At 37.2% G+C, this 25,381-nt stretch overlaps 1 protein-coding gene across 1 annotated transcript in view; it reads right to left on the reverse strand.

Moving 5' to 3' along the window:
* Positions 1-840: 840 nt before the first annotated feature.
* RAD54B (RAD54 homolog B) overlaps positions 841-25,381 on the reverse strand; it is a 63,328-nt gene continuing 38,787 nt past the window's right edge. Inside the window, 13 exon segments of the mRNA XM_035546464.2 lie at positions 841-1,641; positions 5,133-5,333; positions 5,641-5,707; positions 7,027-7,288; positions 9,516-9,691; positions 10,985-11,166; positions 11,169-11,274; positions 11,874-12,013; positions 12,554-12,761; positions 18,000-18,225; positions 18,904-19,066; positions 22,035-22,322; positions 24,917-25,117. Of these exon segments, the coding sequence (XP_035402357.2) occupies positions 1,421-1,641; positions 5,133-5,333; positions 5,641-5,707; positions 7,027-7,288; positions 9,516-9,691; positions 10,985-11,166; positions 11,169-11,274; positions 11,874-12,013; positions 12,554-12,761; positions 18,000-18,225; positions 18,904-19,066; positions 22,035-22,322; positions 24,917-25,117 (2,441 nt within the window). The 3' untranslated portion in view covers positions 841-1,420.

Consider the following 25,381-nt stretch of genomic DNA (forward strand, 5'->3'; position numbering starts at 1 on the left):
CAACAGCACAGCACCTGGATAAACATGATCACCACCATGCTCCACCACAGGCAGGGTGAGGAACAGGCTCTTTAAAGACAGCCTAAAATATTAAAGAATTAAACTCTGTCTACTAACATCATTCTAATTGTACCAAAGAACAAAATTTGCATGGCAAAAAATGTTCATAATTGATGTCTTTCTCCATCATTCCCTCACTTTGTTTTTCATTATTTTCTTGTGCAATTCAGCCATCAAACTCAAAAACCTTTCTGAAATAGATGTCTACGTTGGAGACAAGTCAGTGCATCTGACTTTCAGTTCCCAAACTGCATCAAAATGTAAGGAAAATGCTTGATGATGGGTTAGGATGGACTGTGAACTCCACGACAATCTAGGGGGAGGGAGAGCACTGTTATAACACGTAGAACAAACCAATCGATTGTTTTCTGGAAGTTGGTTGGGCTTTTTAATGAGCCACTGCTATCACAACAGGTTCCAAATATCAAAAGGCCATGCAAAATGTGGCACTAAATGCAGCCCTATTCTTGCTCGAGGTCTTTCAAATTCTGTAAGTTTGCAGGCTTTCTGAAAATTATCCAATCTTCTGTTCTTCTGGGCCCTTTGAAGTACTTCACTTAAAAGCTGTAATCTGATTTCTAGCTTTTGTGCCTTCAGAGAAGAAGGAAAATATAGTCATAAGAAAAATATACAGTGAAAATGTGTGCAGTACTCCAGTGTTTGACAAAAGGTGTCCTCAAAGGTAGTTAGCTAGAAATTAGATAAGCCTGTACTCTGCATGCCTGAGAAATGAAGTTTGTTTATTTTTCCAAGTAAAAGCAATAGGTGAATTTCATAACATTTTGACACAACAAGCCATGGCCTCAGACTTTAAGACCTCAGTGGCTATTGCTTCTACTATAATTAAACTGTAAATTCAAGGGAACAAACACCTCCCCTTGTTGTAAAGACAATTATACAGATACATAACTTTTCGTTGTCAAAACAAAAATCCAGCCAGACTCTTGTAAACAGCGTATGTATGTATATAGCATTGCCTAATCTCACAAAATGTGGCTGATGGCTTGCCAGCTTTACAAGTAATAAATCATTACGATCCGATGAAAACCATATAACAAAGTAGACATACATAAGAATGCATATAAAAATAATCTTACTAATTATGATATCAAAGGAACAGAAGACTTGAAAGCAAAGTTAGATTTAAAAACCTGTATTACAATTACTGCAATTATGATTAACTTAGTAATAACTGTAACTTTTTATAAACCTCAGGAATCGTATAATCACATTTATCCAGAAACCTCATCATAAACACCTAAAACAGAATTTGGCAAAAAGAAAAAGGTAAATGTACATTGGTTGTTTTACCATACCTGTGAGGAGGAGGATGCAAGTGGTAGGGAAAGACACTCAAGTTTTATTGGGCGGGGGAAGTTGGACTCGTTACATTCTGGAAAATGAAAGAAACTTTCTCTTTGATCCTTTCAAGGAAAGGATCAGCTAGAGCCTGATGCTGCCCAGAGAAATGTTTCCATTGCATCAACTGTGACATAGAGAGTGGTTTCTTTGAATTAGGCTTCCCCTGGTCTTGTCCAAGCTGGCAGCTTCTAGATGCAGAAGGCTTTTCTGAGGAAGGATCTGAAAAAATGATGCAGAAAATTAATCAGAGAAAACTGAGACAGAATTTCAGTCTGAATCAATAAGCCAGTTGGTGATAGTATATGAGAGAAAATAGAACATCATATAGAATTGTTCTATGTCAATGAAAACCAAATGTATGTATCCACAGTACGAGGGGAAAGGTTCTCTTTCTTGCTCATTGATCAAATTTATCAAAATCATCATCTGCTAGCACAAAGATGAATCTTCTCACAAATAGATGGGAAAGGAAATATCCTATCTGGCAATTTCCTTTCTTTTGTCTTCCCATTTATGTGACATTTGGGTTGCTCCCATTCTTTAATTCTGAATGTAGAAGTATGTTGCAGCAAAACTCAAGCTAATTTCTATTTCCTCTCAAAGGAGTCATTCCAACCAGCTCGGAATAGTTTGAATAGCTATTTCATTGACTCAGCACACTAGAGGTGGATCTCTAGTGCACTCTGTACATTCTGTGGTGGTTTTACCCAGCTGGGCAGCTGAGTTCCACCACAACTGCTCTTTCATTCCCCCTCCTCAAAGGGAAAGGGGAGAAAATATGATGGAAAGGGCTCAAGGGTTGAGATAAGGATGGGGAGATCGTTCAACAACTATCATCACAGGCAAAACAGACTCAGAGTAGGGAGGTTAGTAAAATTTATTGCCTATTACTAACAAGCTAGAGCAGTGAGAAACTAAAAGCAAGCTATAAACACCTTCCCCATATTCACCCTCTTCTACCTCCTTCCCCCGAGCAGCACCGCGGAATGGGGAATGGGGGCTGCGGTCAGTCCCTGACACTTCGTCTCCGCCGCTCTTTCACAGTCACTCTGCCCCTGCTCCCCGTGGGGTCCCTCCCACGGGATGCCGTCCTTCCCCAGCTGAGCCTGCGGGGGCTGCCCACAGGCAGCAGCTCTTCAAGAACTGCTCCCACACGGGTCCCTACCACGGGGTCCATCCCCCAGGAGCAAACTGCTCCAGCACGGGTCCCCCACGGGCGGCAGCTCCCCCCAGACCCCTGCTCCTGCGGGGGCTCTCCATGGGCCGCAGCCTCCTCCAGGCCACATCCACCTGCTCCACCATGGTTTTGGAGCTGTCTGGAGCTGGCTCTGATCTGACATGGGGCAGCTGCTGGGCTCTGCTCACAGAGGCCACCCCTGCAGCCCCCCTCTACAAAAACCTCACCGCATAAACCCAATACACATTCACATTATGCCAAGTGGTTCAATATATGTTATATTGTATACCGTATATTACAGTAAGGAAAAGACAGTTCCCTGTGAAGCACAAGGTGAGGAATTCACTTTGAACAAAGCATCCTAGAGTGCTAAACAAGAGCAGGTCATCGCAAGGTATGTCACTTATTGCTGACTTCACAATTCATCTGATGCATGTGATAAATGAAGAGATCAGTTTGGATGAAAAAAAACCCACATCACTGCTGCTATTGGTTTAAAACATCATCAAATATTTTCACATCAGTGTTACGTGCTCGTTAAGAAAGACAAGTGATATGAGCAGCACGATGACTCCGAGTACTCTTGAGATTTTTAAGCTTTTGGAGAAACCGTAAAGACTCCCATAAGCAAGACTCTCCTTTTTATTGACTTATGATACACATTTGCACTAGACACAAAACATATTCTTTTATTGTCCAGGAGAAAATTTAGACTAGATGCACTTCTCAAGTCCTTACAGATTCTGCATTCCTAACTCCGTAGACAAAGCAATCATCAAGTAAAATAATAGGCTTACAACTTTGCAGCTGATCTGAAAGCCAGTACAATAGCAGGCAACCCATCTGCACAGTCCACACAAAGTTAATTGCTTCCCTTCAAGACTCCTGTGGCTTGCTAAAGATGGCCCCAGTGTGAATGGACAACAGGAGCTTGGTCAAGAACATCCAGTCTCACTGGTAGATATAATGCAGATCATTAGGAAAAGTTTATATGTTTTGAAATCTGCATTACAATGTTTGTCTCTTCTTTAGTTCCTTTTTTTGAATCATACTTGCTAGAAATGGAGGAGACAAATCAGTGAAAGTTTTTGGCCTTTTCTCTGTGACAACATGTATTCCTAGTAACCTGGAAGCTGGTTCCACAGTAAAGTAATTTGATGTATTTCTGGAAAGGAAAAATTCCAGAGAGGAATTTTTAGGAAAGGCAAAGAGACCAACAAATGGTAGCTGCATTCTGGGGTGATCAGACATGAGATCATGGTTTACAACAATTTGACTAAAGAACCGATGAGCTAGTTTTTTCTCTGCTCTTTAGGAAGCCAAACCTTCCCCTGCTCATTCTATCATTTCCAACATAAGTTTAAGAATGACCTTCAGGGTTTCTCTTGATTTACCACCACAAAGGTTCTATTCACTGGGACCAACATACGATTACCCTTGATGGAGTCCTGGTTACATTCTCTGCCCTGAGATCTAAGAGACTGATGCTGTGGTTGCATAGATGGAACCAATGTGCATTCAAAGCATAAGATAAGCAGTGAAGAGTGTTAAGACAATTGCAAAATCCTAAATAAAACTATATGTACCAGTGGTCAGCACTGAAGTAAAAGAAAATTTCTTTGGATCTCTGAACCTGCATCATTGCACACCAGTGGGAAAAAAAAAAAAAGAAAAAAAAAAGACTGGTTAAGATTTAACACTACAGCTGCGTTTTCTACACAACTCCAGTAACAGTGCCTAAGTGGAGGCTGGCATAATTTGAACATCACTTACTTACTCATACAAGAACAGAAGGTCTAATTTTTCAATCATTAAAGAAAGATATAAAGACAATGAAATCAATAGGTGGAGCGAAAATAAGGAAAAAACTCACATTGTCATGGTTACAGAAGCATTGTGCTTTCACTAACCAAGTCCTCCCCATTTCGGATAGAATGAGTTGAGAGAGGAATACAGCTCTAGCCTATTGCATGGAGACTTGAAAACCATCAAGCAAAATAATCACATCAGGTCTGTATTACTTAATTCCTTGCTTATGTCTGTTTAGAACATGTGCTTTTGTAGCCATTCCTTTGGCTCTTTTTATTGTGGTATCTGTTAATACTACATATACATATTTTATACCAAAAGGAAAGCAATGCACAAGGGCAGTAGACTCTCTTTCCTTTAAGAAACTGGAAATTGAATTTATCATTCCTTTCCTTGAATATTTAGAAACAAAACACCACCTTTGGCACAATGGCATTTGATTATAATTAATCACTAATTCAGCTGGCCATAGCTAATTCAAGGAATTAAAAGGCATGATATAGGAATTGGTTGTTAGGGTAAGGAATGAATCTTTTCTCTTCTTCATCTTGTTAGGGGCTCCTATGAATCAGAAAAATCAGGCAATATGTGGTAGATCCCATAATGAAACTCATTATTTCAGTCCTGTTTTTCTGAGCATTGAGTTTTCTCCAGTGACAGACTGTATATTCAAAATGGAGGTATTTCCTCATCAATGTCTGGAGATAATGGAAAAGAAACTCACTTTGATGGTCTTTGTTTCCCATACAATCGCACTCAAGCAAGTCATGGGTAACACAGCTAGAATCTTCATGAAGTGTGAAGAGATTTTTGAGCTCTTCAACAGAAAAATGGATGTGTTCGGAAGTCTTGGAAAGTTCTACAACTGCCCCAGAAAGATCTTGTTTGCTGATCTGTCTTTGATAAATCTTTTCTTCTATTGAGCCTGGATTGAAAAAACAACAGATACACTGGGATAATTTTTGACTAGTACTTGCCAAGAAGAAAAGTCAAATTCATTTCTTCACAACAATATTCACAGGAAATGCTGAACCACTATTTTCAACTACTAAAACAAGAGCAAGGAAAAGGTAAATGAGTCAATGTGATGTCGCTATTTTAACTGAATTCAGAACAAATTATGTATATTTTAAAAGAATAAATAATTTCCAAAAACATTCTTTCTCTTTCTCCTACTGGCAAAATCTCAATAGCTGTCTTAGTCTGGAGTATATTTGAGCACCATCTCTGACCTGTGGTTAGCAGTCTGTAAATATGTACAGTATGTTTTTGACCATCTCTCCACACTCTGGCCATTGCCTGAAGAAAGGAAAAAGATGAAAAGCATTAACAGCATACAATACAATAGAATTTCAGCCAAAACTTAGCATCTGCTGATCAAATTACCAGATCTGCTAGCTCATTCAAAAAGATGTTGTCCAAAGAAAGCATTCTTCAGTAGCTGTCTTTGACTATTTTTATAAAAATATTCTGGTATTAACTATAAATTATTTTGAAAATATATTTTACTTTCTTTCTGTTATTTATGCTCCTGTTTGTGTATATTATACTAGGAAAGCGGGGGTTTCATATCCTTCCTGCCAGCAATCCCCTCTTTACATTTCTTTTCTAAGCATTAGCAACAGTTTAATATTTCAGGAATACTTGTCATTCTCCCCCATCTCCAATTCTTTTTTTACCACAATACATCTTTATAAATGACTATGCCATTTTTTTTAAGATTGTAGTTTCACACATAATTCTTAAACAAGCAAACAAAAAAAGGTAAGTGAGTACTATTACGTGATTTTTGTCAAAAATGTTAGGGTTACATGTACATATTAGGTACAAGTACCCATAAATGGTTTGCAGTATTTGGCAAGCTGTAGCAATTTTGAGTGATGTAACAGTGTTTAAAGCAACGTGACAAGTGACCACATGGGGGTACTAATTCACAGTTGGAACAGGAGCAGGGGCAAGAACTGGAGCTTCTTTCAGGTAGGTATTAAGAACTTAGTATTAATCTATAATCAGAAGTCTCTTCATGTGCTTATAAAAAGATTTTTTTTAATTGCTATTATTAAGGACTATTTTAACTGAACACTGTTATGCCAACTAAATAATCCCTTAGGGCCATGTGCACTGTTACAAGAATAGCATGGTACTAGCTTTGTTCTCTTTCTTTTAACGTCATTGCCACATGATTTTCTCATTCTCTTAATTCTGATCAGGACCTCTCCCTTTTTCTTATGTACAGCAAATCAACAGCAACACTTGCTACACAGTCTAACCATAATTTTATTTTCTTTTTAGAAACACAGCAACTTTCCAGTTAAAAAGTGGTCAGAAGACAAAGGGGATACGCGACTCACTCCGCCAAAGTAACCAGAATCTACTCTTTTCACTTTTTTACTGACAAGGTCCTTCTAATGATGCATATATATATATATATATACGTATACACATAGATAAATGTTTCTTCTTTTCTTCTCAGAAAGAATTTTCCTCTGGTATTGTACTTACCCAGATATAATGTGATAGCGAGGTAGCAATAAGACACGTAAAGCCAGACATTTCAAAATCAATCAAGAACTCATTTGATGCCCATCCCAACCTACACATACACAGTTGTATCAGACCTGAATATCTGTAGCTGGATTCCAGTCGATATCATACAGGATCAAGTGAGATGCTCCAACCAGATTCAGTCCTACTCCGCCAGCTTTTGAACTCAGCAAGAAGATGAAAGCTGGACTGAATTTACTGTTAAAACTATCAACTATATGTTGCCTCTGAGAGACAGGCGTATGTCCATCAAGTCTCGTATAAGAGTATCCATAACTTTTGCATGTCTCCTGTAATATGTTCAATGTCTGAGTGTAATTGGATACTAGTACGACTCTGTCAAGCAGAAAAAAAAATATCACCTTAGACCTCGTCAAAGTTAAAGTACAACAACAAATTATTGAAGACAACTAAAAAAATAAAATCACAAGTCAAGCAAAAATTAAACATCAACATGAGGTTACTCACATTTCCTAAGAAACTCTTAATATTATTTGAAGCACATACTAGATTTGGATGCATTAAGTCTTATCATCAAGCATTTGAATGTTAAATTATTAATGTTCTCCTTCACAACAGAATTTGGCCCAATTCACAGATTACAGGGATCCAGAATAAACCACATATATATATATAATATAAAATAGCTGCTCTTAAGGCAGCATTTGCAGAGGATGTTGTAGCAGCTAATTAAAAATACGTATGACTCTACTTATTGAAAAAGCTACTGTGAACTTCTATAGATAGCCTAGAAAAATAATGATAAATAAAATCATGAAATTCAGTCAGATAAGAAAGCAATGACTCTTGCCTACACTGGATGACTGAAAAGAAATGGACTAAGGCATGATGAAAGATATCACAAAAAATATAGTCTGGATTTTTTTAAAACAAGTAAGTCTCCTGGTTCATTACACTAATGACTCTTATTATGTCAGTGTTATTTCTCTTACATTTTGAGTAAATAAGTTTCAAAGATCTGAAAATCTTGAATTTCTATCCGCAAAGTTAGTGAGGATGACACTACTGAAAGGACAAAGACAGATCTTTTTAATTTAAGCCATAAATAATAATCACAGTTAGGGCATTTTCTGATATATCTTGCTTAGAGATCTAAACTAATGGTACAAAATTCCACCAAATAATCAATTTTTTTAATTTTTAATTTTTTTTTAATAATTTTTTTACTAAACACAAATACTGAAGAGCTCTACAAGCAATTTCAGGGAAAATTTTGCAAATTAACATTTAAAAATTGTTTTATATTACTATTGTTGTTATTATTGTTGTTGTTTTTATTATCACAGTTGCCTCTACAATCAAACTAAATCCAAGACGTGTTTGTAAAGACTTTGCAAGATAGACTTTTTGTCAATCAACCTGAAATTCACACTTTTGTTTTCACTTAAAAATAGAAACACAAACTTTAAAAGAGGACTGGAATTGGCTCTGTATATTGCAAAAACTATTTAATGCTAATGAGAGCAGATAAGAAGAAAAAGAAACATGAATAGCACTGAATTAAAGTTAAAAAGTTCTTGAAGTTGTACAATAATGCCACAACATGAACTGTAACTCAGCAAGTTACATAGCACTGTCCCATAGCACTGACACAGGGAAAGATGTTTTTCCCTCACACCCCTGATTCTTTTGACTTACATGAAAAAAGGCTAGCACATTTAGATATTTAGCTGTCATTGGTTTCATTGGATGCTAGGCATATAAACTCCCATGACAGGCTCGGATTTCTGATTTGTAAGAAGAGAGCATCAGGAAGAAACAAATTCCATTGCATCAGTGCCAAGAGATCTGCTGTTACTTCACACTACTGAATTACAACATGTCCTATTTAAGCATCAATTAAAATAAAAGTTAAAAGCTAAATACTTTTGAAATGGCTGGGCTGTAAGGTATGAGTACATAAAAAAGTTATCATGAGACACAAGGTCATGTTGAGATTTCCATGAATCAGCAATTCTACAGTAACCAACCATGTGCATCCCCCATGATAAACAGAGGTTTTCCTATGTGTCAGTGACATTTACCATGGGGGAAATACGCAGTTGTTGTGCAAGTTCACCTGTTAAGACTTGTTGCCCTGGACAGAAAAGGCAGCAAGCACTGAGCAGTTTAACATGATTAAAGGGGAAAGAACTCATAATCCAGTCATTAAAAATATTTTAGTGCAATTTCAAACATTTAATACATTAAATAATTGCCTCAAGGAGATACAAAGCTTTGGGAAGTCTTTGTAGGTAATTTGTCATAGCACAGGAGCTGTAGCAAACTCTAACCTAGTTGCTAGAACTCAGTATGAAAAATACAATTATCTTTGCCTGGAAATAATATGAAGAGCAACTTTGAAAATTATGTCAGCTGCAAATCATAGGTTAGTAATTTAACAAGGAAGAACCAGAAGTAAAATGCATAAATATGCTTGGCACCTCTGCAAACAGTTACAAAGGTTTTATTTTGAATATTATGTTCCTACACATTTGAAAAGCAAAACCATACGCAGAAGGTCACTCTTATTATCTCCCTTTTACCTTTCTTTCACACTTACCTTTCAGAAGAATTGAGCTCGTGGATTGCTGCTAACAACTTCACCAGCACCTGCAATTTTCCTGAATCAGTTTCAGAGAAAGTGTCAGAAGTATAATCTTGTGGAAAGACATCTGTTAGACCTTCGTAGAGACTGGACTCATCATGTTCATCATTCATCGGATCACAGCTTTTTTCCTATTGAAAATAAAAGGATTCAAGTTTCATATCCCCACTAAAATGTTTTCTGCTTTTTTTATTTTTAAAACTTTGCTATGTTTTTTATTACAAAGACAAAAGGAGGAATAGAAAGCTGCCACAAAGCAGTGTATCATGTGAGCATGACAACCTCCCGATACTGGATTGAAAACACAGTTTTAAAATACTGATAGCATTTACTGTGGCTTACACCCTCTAATCCAAAATGTTGTTTACACCTGAGTAGAAAGCAAGTTGAAATACTGAAAAGTGAAAAATGCATTTGACTTCTTCTTCTCTGCTTCAACAACCAAACAGATATACTGCCATAACTAAAGCTTGGGAAAAAAAATCAATATTCTGTTTATTCTTTCTAAATCCTGTAATAGCTTACTATGGAACTCCAAAATCATTGACTTTCGGGGGAAAGATATTGTCATTAGGATTCAGTTATGCAAAGGGAAGTGAAGAAAAGCTAACAAGTAATAACAATAAAATAGAAGAAATACAGGTAATATTTTGCTGTAATTTGAAAATCGATGTTTCACGAGGAGGAAAAAGCCAAACTAATAAAACCTCACAACAGTAATAAATGACTTGCACATACAGTCAACAAACTACTTGACAGTGTTGTCAGTTACAGGGATGTCTCCTGTGGACATTCCTACAGAGTCACGAAGAACCTCTTTGAAGGAACATTTACATTTCCACTCACCTTACTTGGACTTCGACTAGTGTCCAAAGAAGTTACTATTACTAAGCTCTATCACACTGTTTACCTATAGGAATGAGAATATTTCTGTAGAAATAATAAGGTGTACAGCATGATAGGATTCCAGGAGAACTGAAAATTGAGACATCTAGTACCAATGACGTGGAACCTGCAGTTCCTGGTATCATTGAACTCAAGAATGTATGGGCAGGGAAATTTCAGGGGGACCAGCAGACAGAGTATACAGAATAATCTCTAGCTAAGTGTTCTTTGTAAAATTCACATTTATATCTGTATCTACAAATATTCAAAGACAAAGTAGGAGGGAAAATACATGAAGGCAACAAAGAACAAGAAAATACCCTAAAGCCACAGGAAGGTGTAGAGATACCTTCCCTGAGTATGTTCAGATTTCCTAACGTTTACATTTTTGCAAGCAGATCTCCTAAAGCAAGTCAGATGTGAAAAGAGAGCATGGAAATGACCTTAACTAACATGCACATTGACCATAACACATTTTTAGTGACCTTTGTCCACTGAAATGACTAATTGCAGGCACCCACCCCCATGCAAATAGATACCTTTATGGCTTTAAACAGAAGACATGGGTGATTGCAAAGTTTTTTCAAAGCTCCTATACATATTAGGTGAGGACTATTTTCTAGCCTGCCTTGTAAACAGGATCTAATAACTTGAGAACTAAGCAGTTTTCGATACAGTTCAAGCTGCAGTGCTGTTGGTCGGCAGAAGATTATGCTCTCCTTTTTGGGGGGAGAAATTTGTTTATAACCTCCTGTGTTCTCCTAAGAATAAAGAGTCCAGTGAGGCGCGTGAGTTCTGCTGCTCTGCTTTCTCCTAATTCCTTTTCCTCCTAAAAGAACAAAGCACAAAATTAATGCTCATCTTGCATTCCATCAAAATAATTTTCTATATGATTTTAATTAGGCAGCTAATGAACATTTTAAATGTATGATACCACTTCCAGCATGTGAATGTAATGATCAGTTCTACTATTAGTACCACTGCATTAGCTTAGTTCTAGGTTTGGTTTATAAAGTCTTACACAAAGGAGGATAATGTCTCAAAAGACATCCAAGGCTCAAATTATATTCCAGAATTTCCGTATGCAGTACAGATGAAGTAAAATCATGCAGATATTGCAGTATTGTGGGGAAACTGAGAATTAATAGAGTATAATCATACCAAAATTTACATGGCATTATCAGGAATGCATGATGTTGGAAGAATATATTTTGCCTGATAATGAAAATGCAGCTGAAATGCCATGATCTCAACACACACATATTCCACCACCACCCTTTGAAAAACAACTGAACTTATTCAAATAGGAAGCTGAAAAGCTTTTGCTACCATTAGTGGTCCCAAGCTTCATTTTATTCCATAGAAAGCAAATTTCACATTGCTCTCTATTAATTTCCTTCCATAACTGCATTTTTTTTAATAATATACCTTTGTTGCTGAAGGTTCTCTGGATCTGACAATCGGCTCCTCATATATCTTTCTATATGTGGATAAAGAACCAAGTACTCCCGGATTTACAAACTCTATTAATGAATAAAATTCTTGCAAGTCATTTTGGATTGGAGTACCTGGAAAGAGAGAAACATAATTATGCATTTGGTAACTATTTATTGAAACAGACAGAAGTAAGATTGTTGAATGCAGAATTTAACGTTGAGAATGCATCCCAAGGACAGAAGTTTTGTTTCAATATGAATTACTCAGAGTACTGAATTAATCTAGAACAGTGATTAATAAACTACTGTCCCCCTAACTGAACAGACTGCACATCTAGTTGTTTTAACAAAGGAATTCAAAAAGTCAATTTCTAAATCAGTTTTATTAAATAATTACAAAAGAAAAAAAAGAATGTATATAAACAGAGTCCTGATTCCCTTACAGAAGTTTTCAGGCTCCTTGCCTGTCCTTTAAGTTAGACAAATTTTGCATTTATTAAAAAAAAAAAATTAATGAAATAATCTGTTTTAAGAAGACTCAAGATTTGTCTGTTTAATACCCATTGCCAAAATTTATATTGTACTCCTGTCACATTTACAATATCTTTTCCCTTTACCCCAAGCTGGCACTTTTAGCATAGCAAAATATTACAAGTAACTATAAGTACTAACCAGTAAGGATAATTCTCCTCTCACAAGACAGACTAGTAAGGGCTGTAGTTGTCTTAATGGAGCTATTTTTCAGACGATGTCCTTCATCACAGATCAGGAGGTTAAATTCCATTGCCTGAATTTGTTCCAAATATCGTAGCAGCATCTCATAACTGATTATCATAACTGAATAAAGTGGAGAACTGATGAATTCTTCTACTTTGTGGTCCTACAGTCATAAAGAAAATATACACAACTATTTCTCTGGAGATCACTCATCACACTATTTAAACATCTAGTGTCTGAAGAAATTTTCCAGCATGACACAAAACATTTACTATCTCCTCCAAGAGTTGGATTATTGATTCCTTCCTAATTTGCAAAGGAAATAAGGGAGCTGATACAGCATTTTTTAACTTTATTTTATCACCTCATTAATAGACAATTTATTATTCTTTTAGACCTTCAGATCCTCTGAGACACATTATCATGAAGGTGAAAAGCACAGATTCCCTGTAACAGCTTCCCGGTCCTGGCATTCAGGTAAGCTTCAAATAAATGATTAAAACCAAGATAACAAACAGGCATAAGTAGCTGCCTATACATTCACTTTGGGATCTCAAGCTGCAGTGTTCAGTTAGAAGTTACCACGTTCTGCCAACCTAAAATCCCACTTGTAGTTTTAAATTGAATATGATACTCACTTTGTTAAAAGCCCTTAAGATTGATGGGTTGGCCAAAAGCTAAAAGCAGCCTAGGACTCACAGAGTTAAGCCTATAAATAGTCCCAGAAAACATGCCTGTCTATTGGTAATTAAATGCGATTTATCTCTAAACCCTGCATTAGTGGTCAGAAAGTGTCTTCAACCCCTTTTCCTTCAATGGACATTAAGACTTTTGTTTCTAAACTCCAAAATAAAACAACCAGAACAAAGTTTATTTATTATCAAATGTGACAATGAGGAAACCAACAACAGCTGTCCATGTTAGATCATTCAAGTCTGAACCAGAATCCCAGTTGTATAGTTCTAGACCCTATAGACAGAACTAGCTTAAAAAAACAAACAAACAAACAAACAAACAAAAAAAACACTAAATTAACAAGCCACTGTAATGTTTAAGGCAGTTTCTTAAAAAAAAAAAAAAAACAACCTCCTAGAAATAGTTATTGGACTCGATGATCCTTGTGGGTCCCTTCCAACTTGGGATATTCTATGATTCTCTGATTCTATGTATTGGAATTCCTTCTTTACATGACTTTTTGATTCTATGATTCTATGATTATTTGTTTACATATTTACAGACCTGTGAATGTACTGGGATTGCTTACCTGTCTTGTAATTACATATAAAAATGAAAAATTCTTCTGTTGGCACATCCCTTGCCTTTCCACTTAGCTCCAGATACTAATTCCTTGCATACTCTTTCCTGTTTCCTAACAGTGTTCACTTCCCAAGCAGGCAATGGTGCCAGCTGACAAGCTGAATTCTCTCTTTAATTTCGAAGCAGACCAACCTAGAGCCTCAAAAGGTATTTCTATTTCCAAACAAGATCAGTTACCAAAGACAGACAACTAAGTCTGCAGCCAGATGGTGTAATACACTGAAAGAGTAATACCACTTAATTACCACAGTCTTTAGAGCTTTCAAGTAGGTGATTCAGGTGAATCCATGGGCCAAATCTGGCAAGTTAATCCCACAAAGTACCTTGTGGTAGATGAATCCCCACATCTTGCTCATGAAGAGGCCCAGCACATGATGGAGGAAGAAAGAAGCAGTGAAGACTAGGTTAACAAGGGCACGCACTGATTTCCCCCAGGTGTCTGAACTGGACCACGGCATTCCTGTTGCTTCCAAGACGGCAGTTAAGTGCCTGTTTTCTGCCCAGTATTTTTACTGCCATTTTGGAAAGAGGAGCAGAAAATTTCCTTCACCCTCCATTCCCAACACGGGAGCAGAGGAGCCCTGCTGGCAACACCCAGTGCTGTCCCTACCCAGCGTTCAGGCTCCATACTGCAGCCCTGAGGACAGATGCAATGCCCCCTGATCTTTTCTTGGGGTGGTGAAGCATCAAAAGATGAGCAGGGTTTGGAAATCATTTTGTTTTTCTGCATTTTCTGAGCAACTTCCCTCCCCCGGCTACTCATTTTGAGTGCTTGAATCCCTTAAAAAGAAGGAGAGTCCTGACATATTATAACTCCCCTGCAGCCAAATATAATATATTCACAGCTGTATATAATAACTTTACGAGTCATTTTCAAACAATTAATTTATCCTCTTAACTAGCTGCAAGATATGTATGTATTACAGCCTCCATTTTCAGTTACCCAGAGTGACTTGACAGGTTTAAGCGAGGTGCCTGGAGCTTCGTATGGAGCAATTGCCAGTCAGTATTAGAGCTCCATAATGTCCCACACTTACTCTTTGAACAGACCCTGCTTTGCGCTAGTCCGAATCTAACATAGCCAGTGAAGTGTAAATTAAAAAATGCTGAATCCTGAACCTTGCCTTAATTCATTCTCCAGACTCTTCAACTCAAAAACTAACCCAACACAACCTCTGTGGAAGTGATGCTCTGCAAACAGATCATGGGAGTTATTCTCTGAAACACATCTCAAACACTGATAGTGTGGATTAATGAGACCTAAATGCAATTTTTGTGAGGAAACCTTCATTCTACAAGCAATGTCCTCTACCTGACATTTGCATTTTAACTGTAATTCTTCTGTAAACTGTAATCACATTTTAAGAGCAAATAATGTCCTGTTTTTTTTAAAGTTTGTTACTGGAGGGTTAGGATCAGTTCTCAGTGCTTCAGTGTGAAAATGAGGAAAACACGCCTAACACATTTTGAAAAGTCTGCTAGTTCTTTGAGTGTATTCCTTATAGGCAAGAATAGAAAAAAAAAAAAAAAAATAAAACTTTGAGACAAGCTCTTCCTTTTAAGTTATACTGAAGAAATAACAGTAGGATAATTGCTGTTTTTCTGTAGAAGATAGACAGTAAATTATTTTTAAATACCTCATTATACCCCAGGCAAGTCATACTGCATCTTGCCTTTGCATGACAATGTATTCGTTGCTATTTGGGAACACAATCTTAAAAGCTGCTGAGTGTCCTCAATCCAAATGGCTCCAATGAAATGAGTAGGAATATTAAAGTTATTTAAATTAAAATACAAATAAAAGCTACTGTCGATTGGGGTCACGGTAACTGTCAGCAAAGTCAGATTTTTTTTCTTCCCAACATTATTTGTAAAAACTGAAAGAAAACATTTAATTATTTCTAATTACCTTTGTCAGGCAAAAATGTTGCATATTATATTTCGCCTTGTATCCACTTCCTTTAGAAACTTCTATATTTCTCAAGCCTTCAACCTATACAGTTCCTGACAAGTCAGTCTGCTTCGTTTCCACATCTTGAAACAAGTTAGTAAGGAAAAAAAAGTGATGCAAAGAGCACCTATTACTGAAACAGGCATGTAGATTGGCCCCAGTGGAAGATAAGTAGGTTCAGTAATTTCAGGGTTTTGACAGTAATAAGAGTGGTATTCAAATAAATAATTACTTTTACAAAATCTTATACGTTCTATAAAATTTACATCTACATTTAAAATAGTTTGAAAACTTCCATTTTGCCTGAAATATCTGCTGTTTCACATAGACAGTAAAAATGTTACAAGAAACTAAAAGCAGATTATGTTAAAATTAGGCTATCTTTAAAATGAAGTATTTTTTTTCCTTCGATGTAATTGTATGGAACCTATAGATTAAAAAATAACTGTGGAAAATAAATATCTGTATCTTTGATGTAAACACCAATGTAAACACTACACGTTTACCATTTGTGTTTTCTATTCTTCTTGTTTAGTACAACCAAAGCTGTCAAGTCAGCTTCTATTCCATTTCATCTGGTGTTCTCAGTGAGAAACAGTCCTGGCTAGCAAACACTGGCAAATTAGTGCTTGTTTACTTCAAAAAACGGTAAGTTATTTACCTCCTAGTTCTCTAAGAGGCATTGTCTGGAACACATTTAACTGTTGGGGTACACTACCTCCTGAATGCTTCATTCAGACATGTTAAGTGGCTGTGTCCCCATCCTGGTGCCTCCCATACTCCTCTAATGTTTTACAGGCACAGACCTCCTGTGTCTCCACTCCCTCCCATGGGCACAATCCAAACAGTAAGGACCAGGGAAGAAGTAAGGGTACAGTAGATTGTTGAATGTACGTGTAGAAAACACAGTTTGTGTGTTTGCTCAGTAACTTCCCTTTTCTTTCTGTTATGAATGCCCACTCCAAATGGACATGGGAAGCAGGAGGCTTAGGAAAATAAATAGTGGATGGCAAATTATAAACAACAGAGCTTGAATTTAAAAGCTTTGGAAGTGTTAATAAAGACATGAGAGAGTCTCCTGTTCAGAGCATCACAAATGTCAGTCTGAGGGGAGCCAACACTTTGACTGAGACACTGAGCCATGCTTAAAGGGAAGCATGACAAGAAAGCCTTTCTGAATAACCACAGCATGATATGGAACTCCTCCAGAGAAAGCCCTGTCAATGATAGTACACCCTCACTCTTTGAACTCCTTTCTCTTTTACTTGTCTTTACCAGGTGCTTTCCTGACTGTTGTGGTCAGTAAAGATCAGTGAAGCACAGAGCCCATGCTAGAACATTGAGTCTTTGCAGTTAGACGTAGAGAGAGATCTGTGTTCCAAAAATGAGGCAAGATCCTAGAGGTATACCGAGGAGATTAAAAGATGAGATCCCTCAGCACATGGGATTCATCTAGGCAATACAGGAACTTGGGAGTGTCATTACCAGCAGGAACAGCTCCACAATAGGAGGGATGGGTCAGCGTCAGCCAGCTTCTTTATTGAGATTTGTACCTGTCTGCTTTCTTCCAGAGAGAAGAGATATTCACAGTATGTAATGCCAAGCCTCTAGGTTTGGCATAAGACTAAATCATCCTTACAGAAACCTAACTCTTGACAGTGACCGTAAAGGGAATAACCTTCTAAAGTGACCTGAAGCAGACGGCTGAGACGAGGCGGAAAAAGTTTTCAGTGCAGAGCAAGAGGAACTACCAAAGAAAATGAGTACAAGTCAGTCAAGCTAGAAGTGGTGTTATATAAAGCAAGGAAGGTATGCACTTTGATATACAACAGAAAGCTCTTCCTTAAACCAAAGAGGGACGAGGAAGAGCATGCTACCTTTTATATCCACAAAGGTGAAGCCTGAGGGAAGATACGACAGACGCAGGCTGGTGAGCTTGAGCTATAACCTGGTTACTGACAGCTAAATGCACATTTGGACAACTACATGAAGGAGAAATTAAGTATTCCAAATAAATATTAATAGAGGATTACTAGTTTAGGTCTCTGGTTAAAAATAATAATAAAAAAATAATCACAAGTCCTATATTCTGAGCAAGATGTGACCTAATCCCCTTTTGGAAATAAATCTTACCTGATCAACTGTAAAGACTTTGATCCTTTCACTTCCCAACCATTTCTGAAATTCTTTTTTCCAGTTTTTTACCAGACTCCCAGGGGTCACAATTAGTGCTCGCTTTAGTACAGGTTTGCATCCATAGACCCCTTGACGCAGGAGAGTCCAGACAAGTGAAATGCATTGCAAAGTTTTTCCTAAGCCCATTTCATCAGCAAGAATAGCTCCAAATCTGCCACTAACTCTGTAAGATACAATGATAACATTTTAAAAGATATACCTGTTATTGTTTACAACTGTTTTAGGGAATTGTTTCTCAAGGTTGCTTTCTGAAGTATAAAGAACCTATGTATACTTATGCTCTGCTGTAGGTTTTCATTCAGGAAGGACAAGAAGTCCTTAGCGAGAAGCTCCTCATTTTCTACATTAATGCACTAGCCCTCCAAAACCAAATAGTTAAATCTTCATTTAGAATTTAAAATATTATATAATGTGTACTCTTTTTACCACTTGCATGTCTTCTCTATACCTTCACTGTACATACTTTCTTCAGTTTCTCTATCCCAAATGACTGAATTATAAATTATATGAATAATTATAAATTATATGAATTATAAAGTCCAGAAATCAGTGTGCGTTAGCATGGGTCAGATTTTATCTGTGTTTTCAAGACATGGTAATTTCAGCAGAACTGACAGGCCCTTTGCTGCACTTATCATATCTGGCAAAGTCACAGCAAGCACAATGATACATACAGGTCAGAAAAGAAAACACTGTGCAACCTTTACTAGGAGAAAATTATTAATATTATTAATATTAATTAACTGAACAACTTCTCAAATTTTCCCCTTCCAATTCTTTAATTTCTGACATGGACATGAAAATATTATATGTATTGAAAGCCAAAAGAATATGTTCTTACCTCATTCCCATTACACATTCGTATAGAAATACAATTCCTTCTTTCTGATGTGGTCGGAGATTATTTGCAATGTAAGGATCCACAACTACATCCACCACAGGTAAACCAGCCTTATTGAACATCCACTGATGGCTTGCATTTGGTCTCGGCATAACTAGAGAATCTTGAAGTAGAAAACATATGGAAATGTTGCACTTCTTTTTTTTTTTGGCTGTTAGCATAGATTATTATTTATTTAAATCATCTACAGAAAAAAAAAGTCAGTGATCTGATGGCTGCTAAATATATTGTTTAATATATGGACCATTCTCAGTCAGAAAATGCACTTACCAACAAAACTTTTAGATAGCCTTTGAAATAAAAATCTCTTTGCAGAGGTTTCCAGAATAGTTTGCACTTTTCTCCAACGTAAAAGTGACAAACTGGGAAGTTTTATTTTATGAAGTGAAACTGCCTACCTAATAAATTTTGCATGATGACTTTGAATACTTAAATCAGAAGAAGGTCTAAAAGGTTTCTAAAAGGAAAGTCTAAGAACACAAACAATGACACACAGAAAGACTGGGATTTCAAGGGGATATTCTTGTAGATGATGGGAAAGACTTCTCTTTTTTGAGAAACAGAGATAAGACAATGATTTGCCAGAAAAGAGAGAAAGAATGAGAGTGAGCTGACAAAGGCTGCCACAGTGCGTGAATACAAGAATTCGACAAGTTTGAAGACATACAGAGGCAAAGAGAGACTGGGATATGTCCTTTGGCTACATCTGTATAGCAGTTTTGCTTGCCATCATTTGTTTATAAACTCTGATGTCATTATTTTGCTAGACAATGTCCATAAAGGTTGCTTATATTGATGATATACAACCTCACTGAAAAGTGGTATTGTCAGAAGACAGAAAGAGAAAGCAATTCACAGCTTCTGATATTTTTATGTTGCTAGAATAGATCTATATTGATAATTTATTCACGGAAATAGGTCAGTTGAAGGCTTCTATCACTCAGAGGGATTTTGTTTCCTACTGACAAAGGGCTGAGTTCTGATGGATTACATCAAATTGCATCTGGGTATACATAAAAGGCGGCGGTGACAAAAATAACACTTTTCTAACAAAATTTTGCAGTATCAGAGATGGGGAAGAGCACAGTTTAAATGAGTTTTGGACTAAAAGCTTAGAAATCATATCTGGAAGACAAGGGTTTCCATCTTTGTCACTGTGCTCAGTTCTGTTGAGCACACAGATAAACAACATTCCATTTTGAAAAAGCTGCATTTTAATCAATGATTGTCATAGACCTCAGCATGAAACCTTTGAATGCTCCAATACCATGGTCCTGGTCTAGGAAAATATCTCCATTACTTCTGAAAGAAATTATGCTGCAAGACATTAAATAAGCTATGTGATCCTCCTGAGTTAAACAACACTAATCATAGAACCACAGAACAGCTCAGGTCGGAAGGGACCTTAAAGCCCACCCAGGTCCAACCCCCTGCCATGGGCAGGGACACCTCCCACCAGACCAGGTTGCCCAAAGCCCCATCCAGCCTGGCCTTGAGCACCTCCAGGGATGGGGCATCCACAGCTTCTCTGGGCAGCCTGTGACAGTGCCTCACTGCCTCTGAGCAAATAATTTCTTCCTACCTGATCTAACTCTCCCCTCTTTTAGTTTAAAGCCATTCACCCTTGTCCTATCCCTACACTCCTTGACAAAGAGTCCCTCCCCAGCTTTGCTGTAGGCCCCCTTTAGGCACAGGAAGGGCTCTGTAAGGTCTCCCTGGAGCCTTCTCTTCTCCAGGCTGAACATCCCCAGCTCCATCTGAGGGAGTACTTGATCCTGCTGTCCATGTCACCAACAAAGATATTAATGAGTGATAGTCCAACCTACGGATGTGTTGAGGGCTTTCCGTATCAGGCAATTTGGGGAAGTGTCACAGGAGGTGCTCAAATTCACCAGAAGAAAAGTTACAGAAGGCAAAGATCTAGAATAAAACTTAGTTTTTTGACAGAGTATTGCTTAAGCAACAAAGTTCATTTGGGTATAGAATATATCATCTCTTTGCCAGATTTTAGGTTAGAAAGCTAATGCAGAGTCATCATGAAAACACAGGAAGCTGCATTACTAGAAACAACATAATCAAGCTGAATTGAGACTAGAAGACGGTGCTAATGAAAGTGCTCTTACAAAAGTGCAAATGATATCATTAATTGCTAGGTGATGAGGATTTCATTGTTTATTTACATAGCAGTCAAGCACTAGCTTTGAAAAGCTTTACACTATCAAGATATGAGGTAAGAAGTTGGATGGAGGTAAAACTATAGTAAGAATCCAGAACAACCTTTTTTAAAAAAAAATGAGGATTGTCTACTTAGTAATATTTCTTTAAAATTGATTCTATCTTCCATCTGAAAGACAAAGCCATCAGCAGAATATAGTTCCTAACCAGCAGGTTGTATGACTGGTTTGTTATTGATAGACAGAAGAGCACTTCTTGTTTAGATAAGCAATGCCACTTCCTGCAATTATCAAATGTTTACAGGATCCCTCTTATACAACTGCTTAACCAGTTTGTTTCCACGTGAATTCTCGTGGCTCTTCAGCACAGGGTAGTTTTAATATTACAAATCAAAACTTTTATCCCAAAATATATCCTGTTGAGTTTTGGGCAGTGAAGTTACACTCACTGGCTGGGAAGAATCAGGCACCATCAGGAACAATTCTCTGAATCTGGCTTATCTGATCTACTACTGATCCTTCACAGCAGTTATAGTGCTGCCATATTCTGTTAGTGCTTCACTGACCCCGGCGGGAAGCCAGAACTCATCTAGAACTTCTAGGGTATGTCAGACTGTTTCTCTGATCAACATACATATTCTTCTTGGCAAAACTCTCAGAAACCACTCTAACCTGTTTCTACAGCCATCTGTAACAACTATGAGAAACTTGCACTGCAGAGCATTTCACTTGTTAGAAACACATGATAAAATCCTAAAATGGTACTGATAGAAAGACGACTACTGTATTTCAGAAATACTACACTAATACATAGGGGAACGTGAATATTTTGGTTACACCCTCAACTTTTTTGAGAGACAGGGGATGCTTAAATAACCTTAAAAATTTGAACCTTACTTGAAGCATTTGGATCATGGCGAGGTTTGCAGCTTTGAGAATTGTTGAGAATATTCTCTTTAGTATTGGGTTGACAGACATTTTTGAACGGTTTACAGAATCGTTTCATAGTAGCTTGAGGTAAAGCAGTTGGGACTGTGTCATGAGTCGCTATTCCAGTCTGAAAACACCTGCCACTGCTGAAGTCATCTGCTGAAATTACACCCATCACTTCAATTTCTTTTCCTCCAATCATCAGTGTTTGACCTTCATCAAGACTGTCTAACTCTTTAGGTTTATATCCAGTACCTAAAAGAATATAAAAATTTATGAATTAGGACAACACAGCAAATTATACTTCCTTAACATCAGTACTCATTTGCAGGAAGGAAAAATAAAACTGTCAACAGGTATTTGGTTCTTAAGCATTTGAATTGTTAAACATGTGAACATATAGTCTTTTCCTCCTTAACAGACTTGACATTTCAGCGGTAATGTTCAGAATTAGACACCAGAATATGTGAGCAAACATTCTACCATCCTCATCCATAAGTTCTATTGAATGTCAAGTACTCGTTTAAGGGAAATTTATAAAAATCACAATACCATATCATAAAAAATGGCAGCTTGCCTTAGTTTTAAACTTGTGTAAAACTAATAACCATTCTAGGTCCTTTTCCCTTCTTTTGTAACCCAGCACGAACACAACTAGCCCCTCTTGCTGTTGATCTACACAAAATATTCTTCTTCTGAAACCGTTCTCTAAAGTAGCTTTTCACAACTGGGAATATATGCTCTGATTTTTGCCAGGATTTATACTTTGCTCATATGTATTATATATTGCTCATATATATATTTTATACTCAATACTTTGCTCATTCCAAAACCTATCAGGAAGCTCATGCATTTTTCTCTGCCCTCCTAGAGACTCTGTCGGGTGAACATTCCCAGAGCAGCTACCGGTCAGTCTGATTAAAAAGTAAAGATGTAGTTCCACTTCTTTTTAATATAAAGATGTAGGAAAGAGTTGTGGTTCCTTCTTTTAAACAGTATTCTAGTTGTTAAAACTCTCACATAAGAAATGGGAGGCTTACCTATAATTTGTTTTCTTAACTCAGGGAGGTCAAAGACGCCTCTCTCTCAGGATTAGAAGCAGGCACTTTTTTTTTTTTTTTTACCCCAATTGTTGGATTTATGCCACTCTGGATAAACAGGCTCGGATTCTTGGTTGGGTCAGAAAAATAAAAGGCATGACTATGTTGACCAACAGTTAAAGCACTCTCCTGTAAGAGGCAAATCCCCCCAAAGTTTTACACATATGGTGTCCAGCAGATAGTACATATAAAGAATGCTGGGAGCTGTTTGCAAAGCTCAGGTCTCCCATTTCTAGGAATGTGTCCTTCCGAAAAGGTTGGAAGGTGAAGATCTGGATGTGAATTCCTTTAAGAGCAGAAATTTACTGAGCTGTTTCAAAGTCTAAGCAAGTGTTGAAAAATAGTCAAGCCAAAAGGCAAAGGGAGGCCTTTTTCTTCCCCTCTAAATGCATGCAAAAATGCACAGTACTCCTTGTTTGATTCTTGAAAGAAAAATATCTGCTTTCAGGAAAGAGCTGAAGATGCCAGGACATAAGAGAAGGGATGTGTCTTTTAGTCGAGGTGCTTGTAGAGAGTAGTTATGACCTACCCTTTGCTAATTTATATTTAAAATTTACACTGCTTACATTGGTGAATTTATGATTTTCTTAGAAACCACGAGCATTGGAAACAACTCTAAATGAGCAAGTTAGACCAATGGCATTAGTATCATTGTGCTACCAGACACAATCAAACATAGCCAAAAAAATTTTACCGGAGACAATGAGAATACTCAATTTTCTATTGTGTTTTCTGCTAATTCAAGAAGACAGGACTAGAAAAAAAATACAAGAACAATAGGGTGGTGGCTGATGCATTCCGTACATTACTCTCTTTCCCTCTGCCTTTTTCAAACCCAAGCAAGTCTGTACATATATTGCTTTGCTATAAATGAATTTGAATTAATTTCTAAGTCACAAATCTGCAAATTACAACTGCTTGGTCCTAGCAAGGTTCACAATGTCATGATTGTAACAAAAGAGCTGAGAAGCCACCTCAGCCCCAGTATTAATCAAATTATGTTTTGTAGCAACATTGTCCAATCCTACTTCCTCCTCAAATATTTTTGGCTCAGTTAGCAAAGTTAATTCTTTTTTTTTTTTTTTGCTAAAAAAATACTGCTCCAAGTTGACTGCAGCCTATAGTTTGCAAGTCTTATTTTTAACTCTGATAACAACCCAAACTGTGTCTTACAGCAGCAGCTGCTGCTAAAACTGCAAGACTAAAAATTGCTACACAGTTGACTTTGGCTTGGCTGGAAACCGTTGCTATTGCCTGTCTTTCTGACAAAGATAATATTTTTAGCTGTTTGGCTGAAAAGTACAGATCCAATCTCAGACATTCCCAGTTACCATACTACTGACTGGAATATCTACAAGAAACTTACCTGTATATGTTCCCTGAATTCTCACACCTTCAATGCAGCATATGAGCAACCAAAATCAACTACTTCTTCCTCATTTGGCATCTCAGCTGAGCTAGTACTGCCGCTCATTTCCAGATCCTCTCCTTGGACTAGCATTTGGTGTTTTTGTGAATAATGTTATTCAGCCTGCTCCAGCCTCCCCCATACATCTGCCTTATACGTAAGAAACATAAAGCCGTCTTTCCATCTCCCCCCACTGCAAAAAAAGGCTACTGTGCTTTAATCAAGTGTTCAACTTTGATATTGAGAACTCTGAAATATCTAAAGAACCTTTTCTCTGTTATTCAAAGCACATTAATTTTAAGCCAATTATTCACTTACACAAACGTGCAAACCTACAGTACCTCTTCCAATGTCTTTGCCTTCCATATCTTTCAATATTACCGACTTTCCTTTTGTAACAAGAACAGCATCACCTTCCCACTTCTTGTGCTTTTTCTTTGATGCCTTACACCACACAACACTGAAATATTTTGTAAGGCAGTCAGGTTCTTCCTGCGCTGCTTCTTCCGTTGCCGTTCCTGATGTTGGCAAATACGTTGCATCTAAAAGGGAAATAAAATACCAAAGAATATCTCAAGTTCTCTTGATGAAGCGTACAGTCATTTTCATTTCAAACAAATCAAGGACAATCTATGCATTTCATCTTATATAAACAAAGTGGCATATTTCCTCTCCTGGGCTGTTTATGTTAAGTTTGGACTGAGATAGAAAAGCACATAAGGACTCATCCTGAAATAGGAACCATCAAATTGTTTTTGGAAAGTATGTACTTTCAGGAAAAGGACATTTAGAGAAAAAGGACAAAG

This window comes from Cygnus atratus, chromosome 2 (genome assembly GCF_013377495.2).
Source record: "Cygnus atratus isolate AKBS03 ecotype Queensland, Australia chromosome 2, CAtr_DNAZoo_HiC_assembly, whole genome shotgun sequence".
Lineage (NCBI taxonomy): Eukaryota > Metazoa > Chordata > Aves > Anseriformes > Anatidae > Cygnus > Cygnus atratus.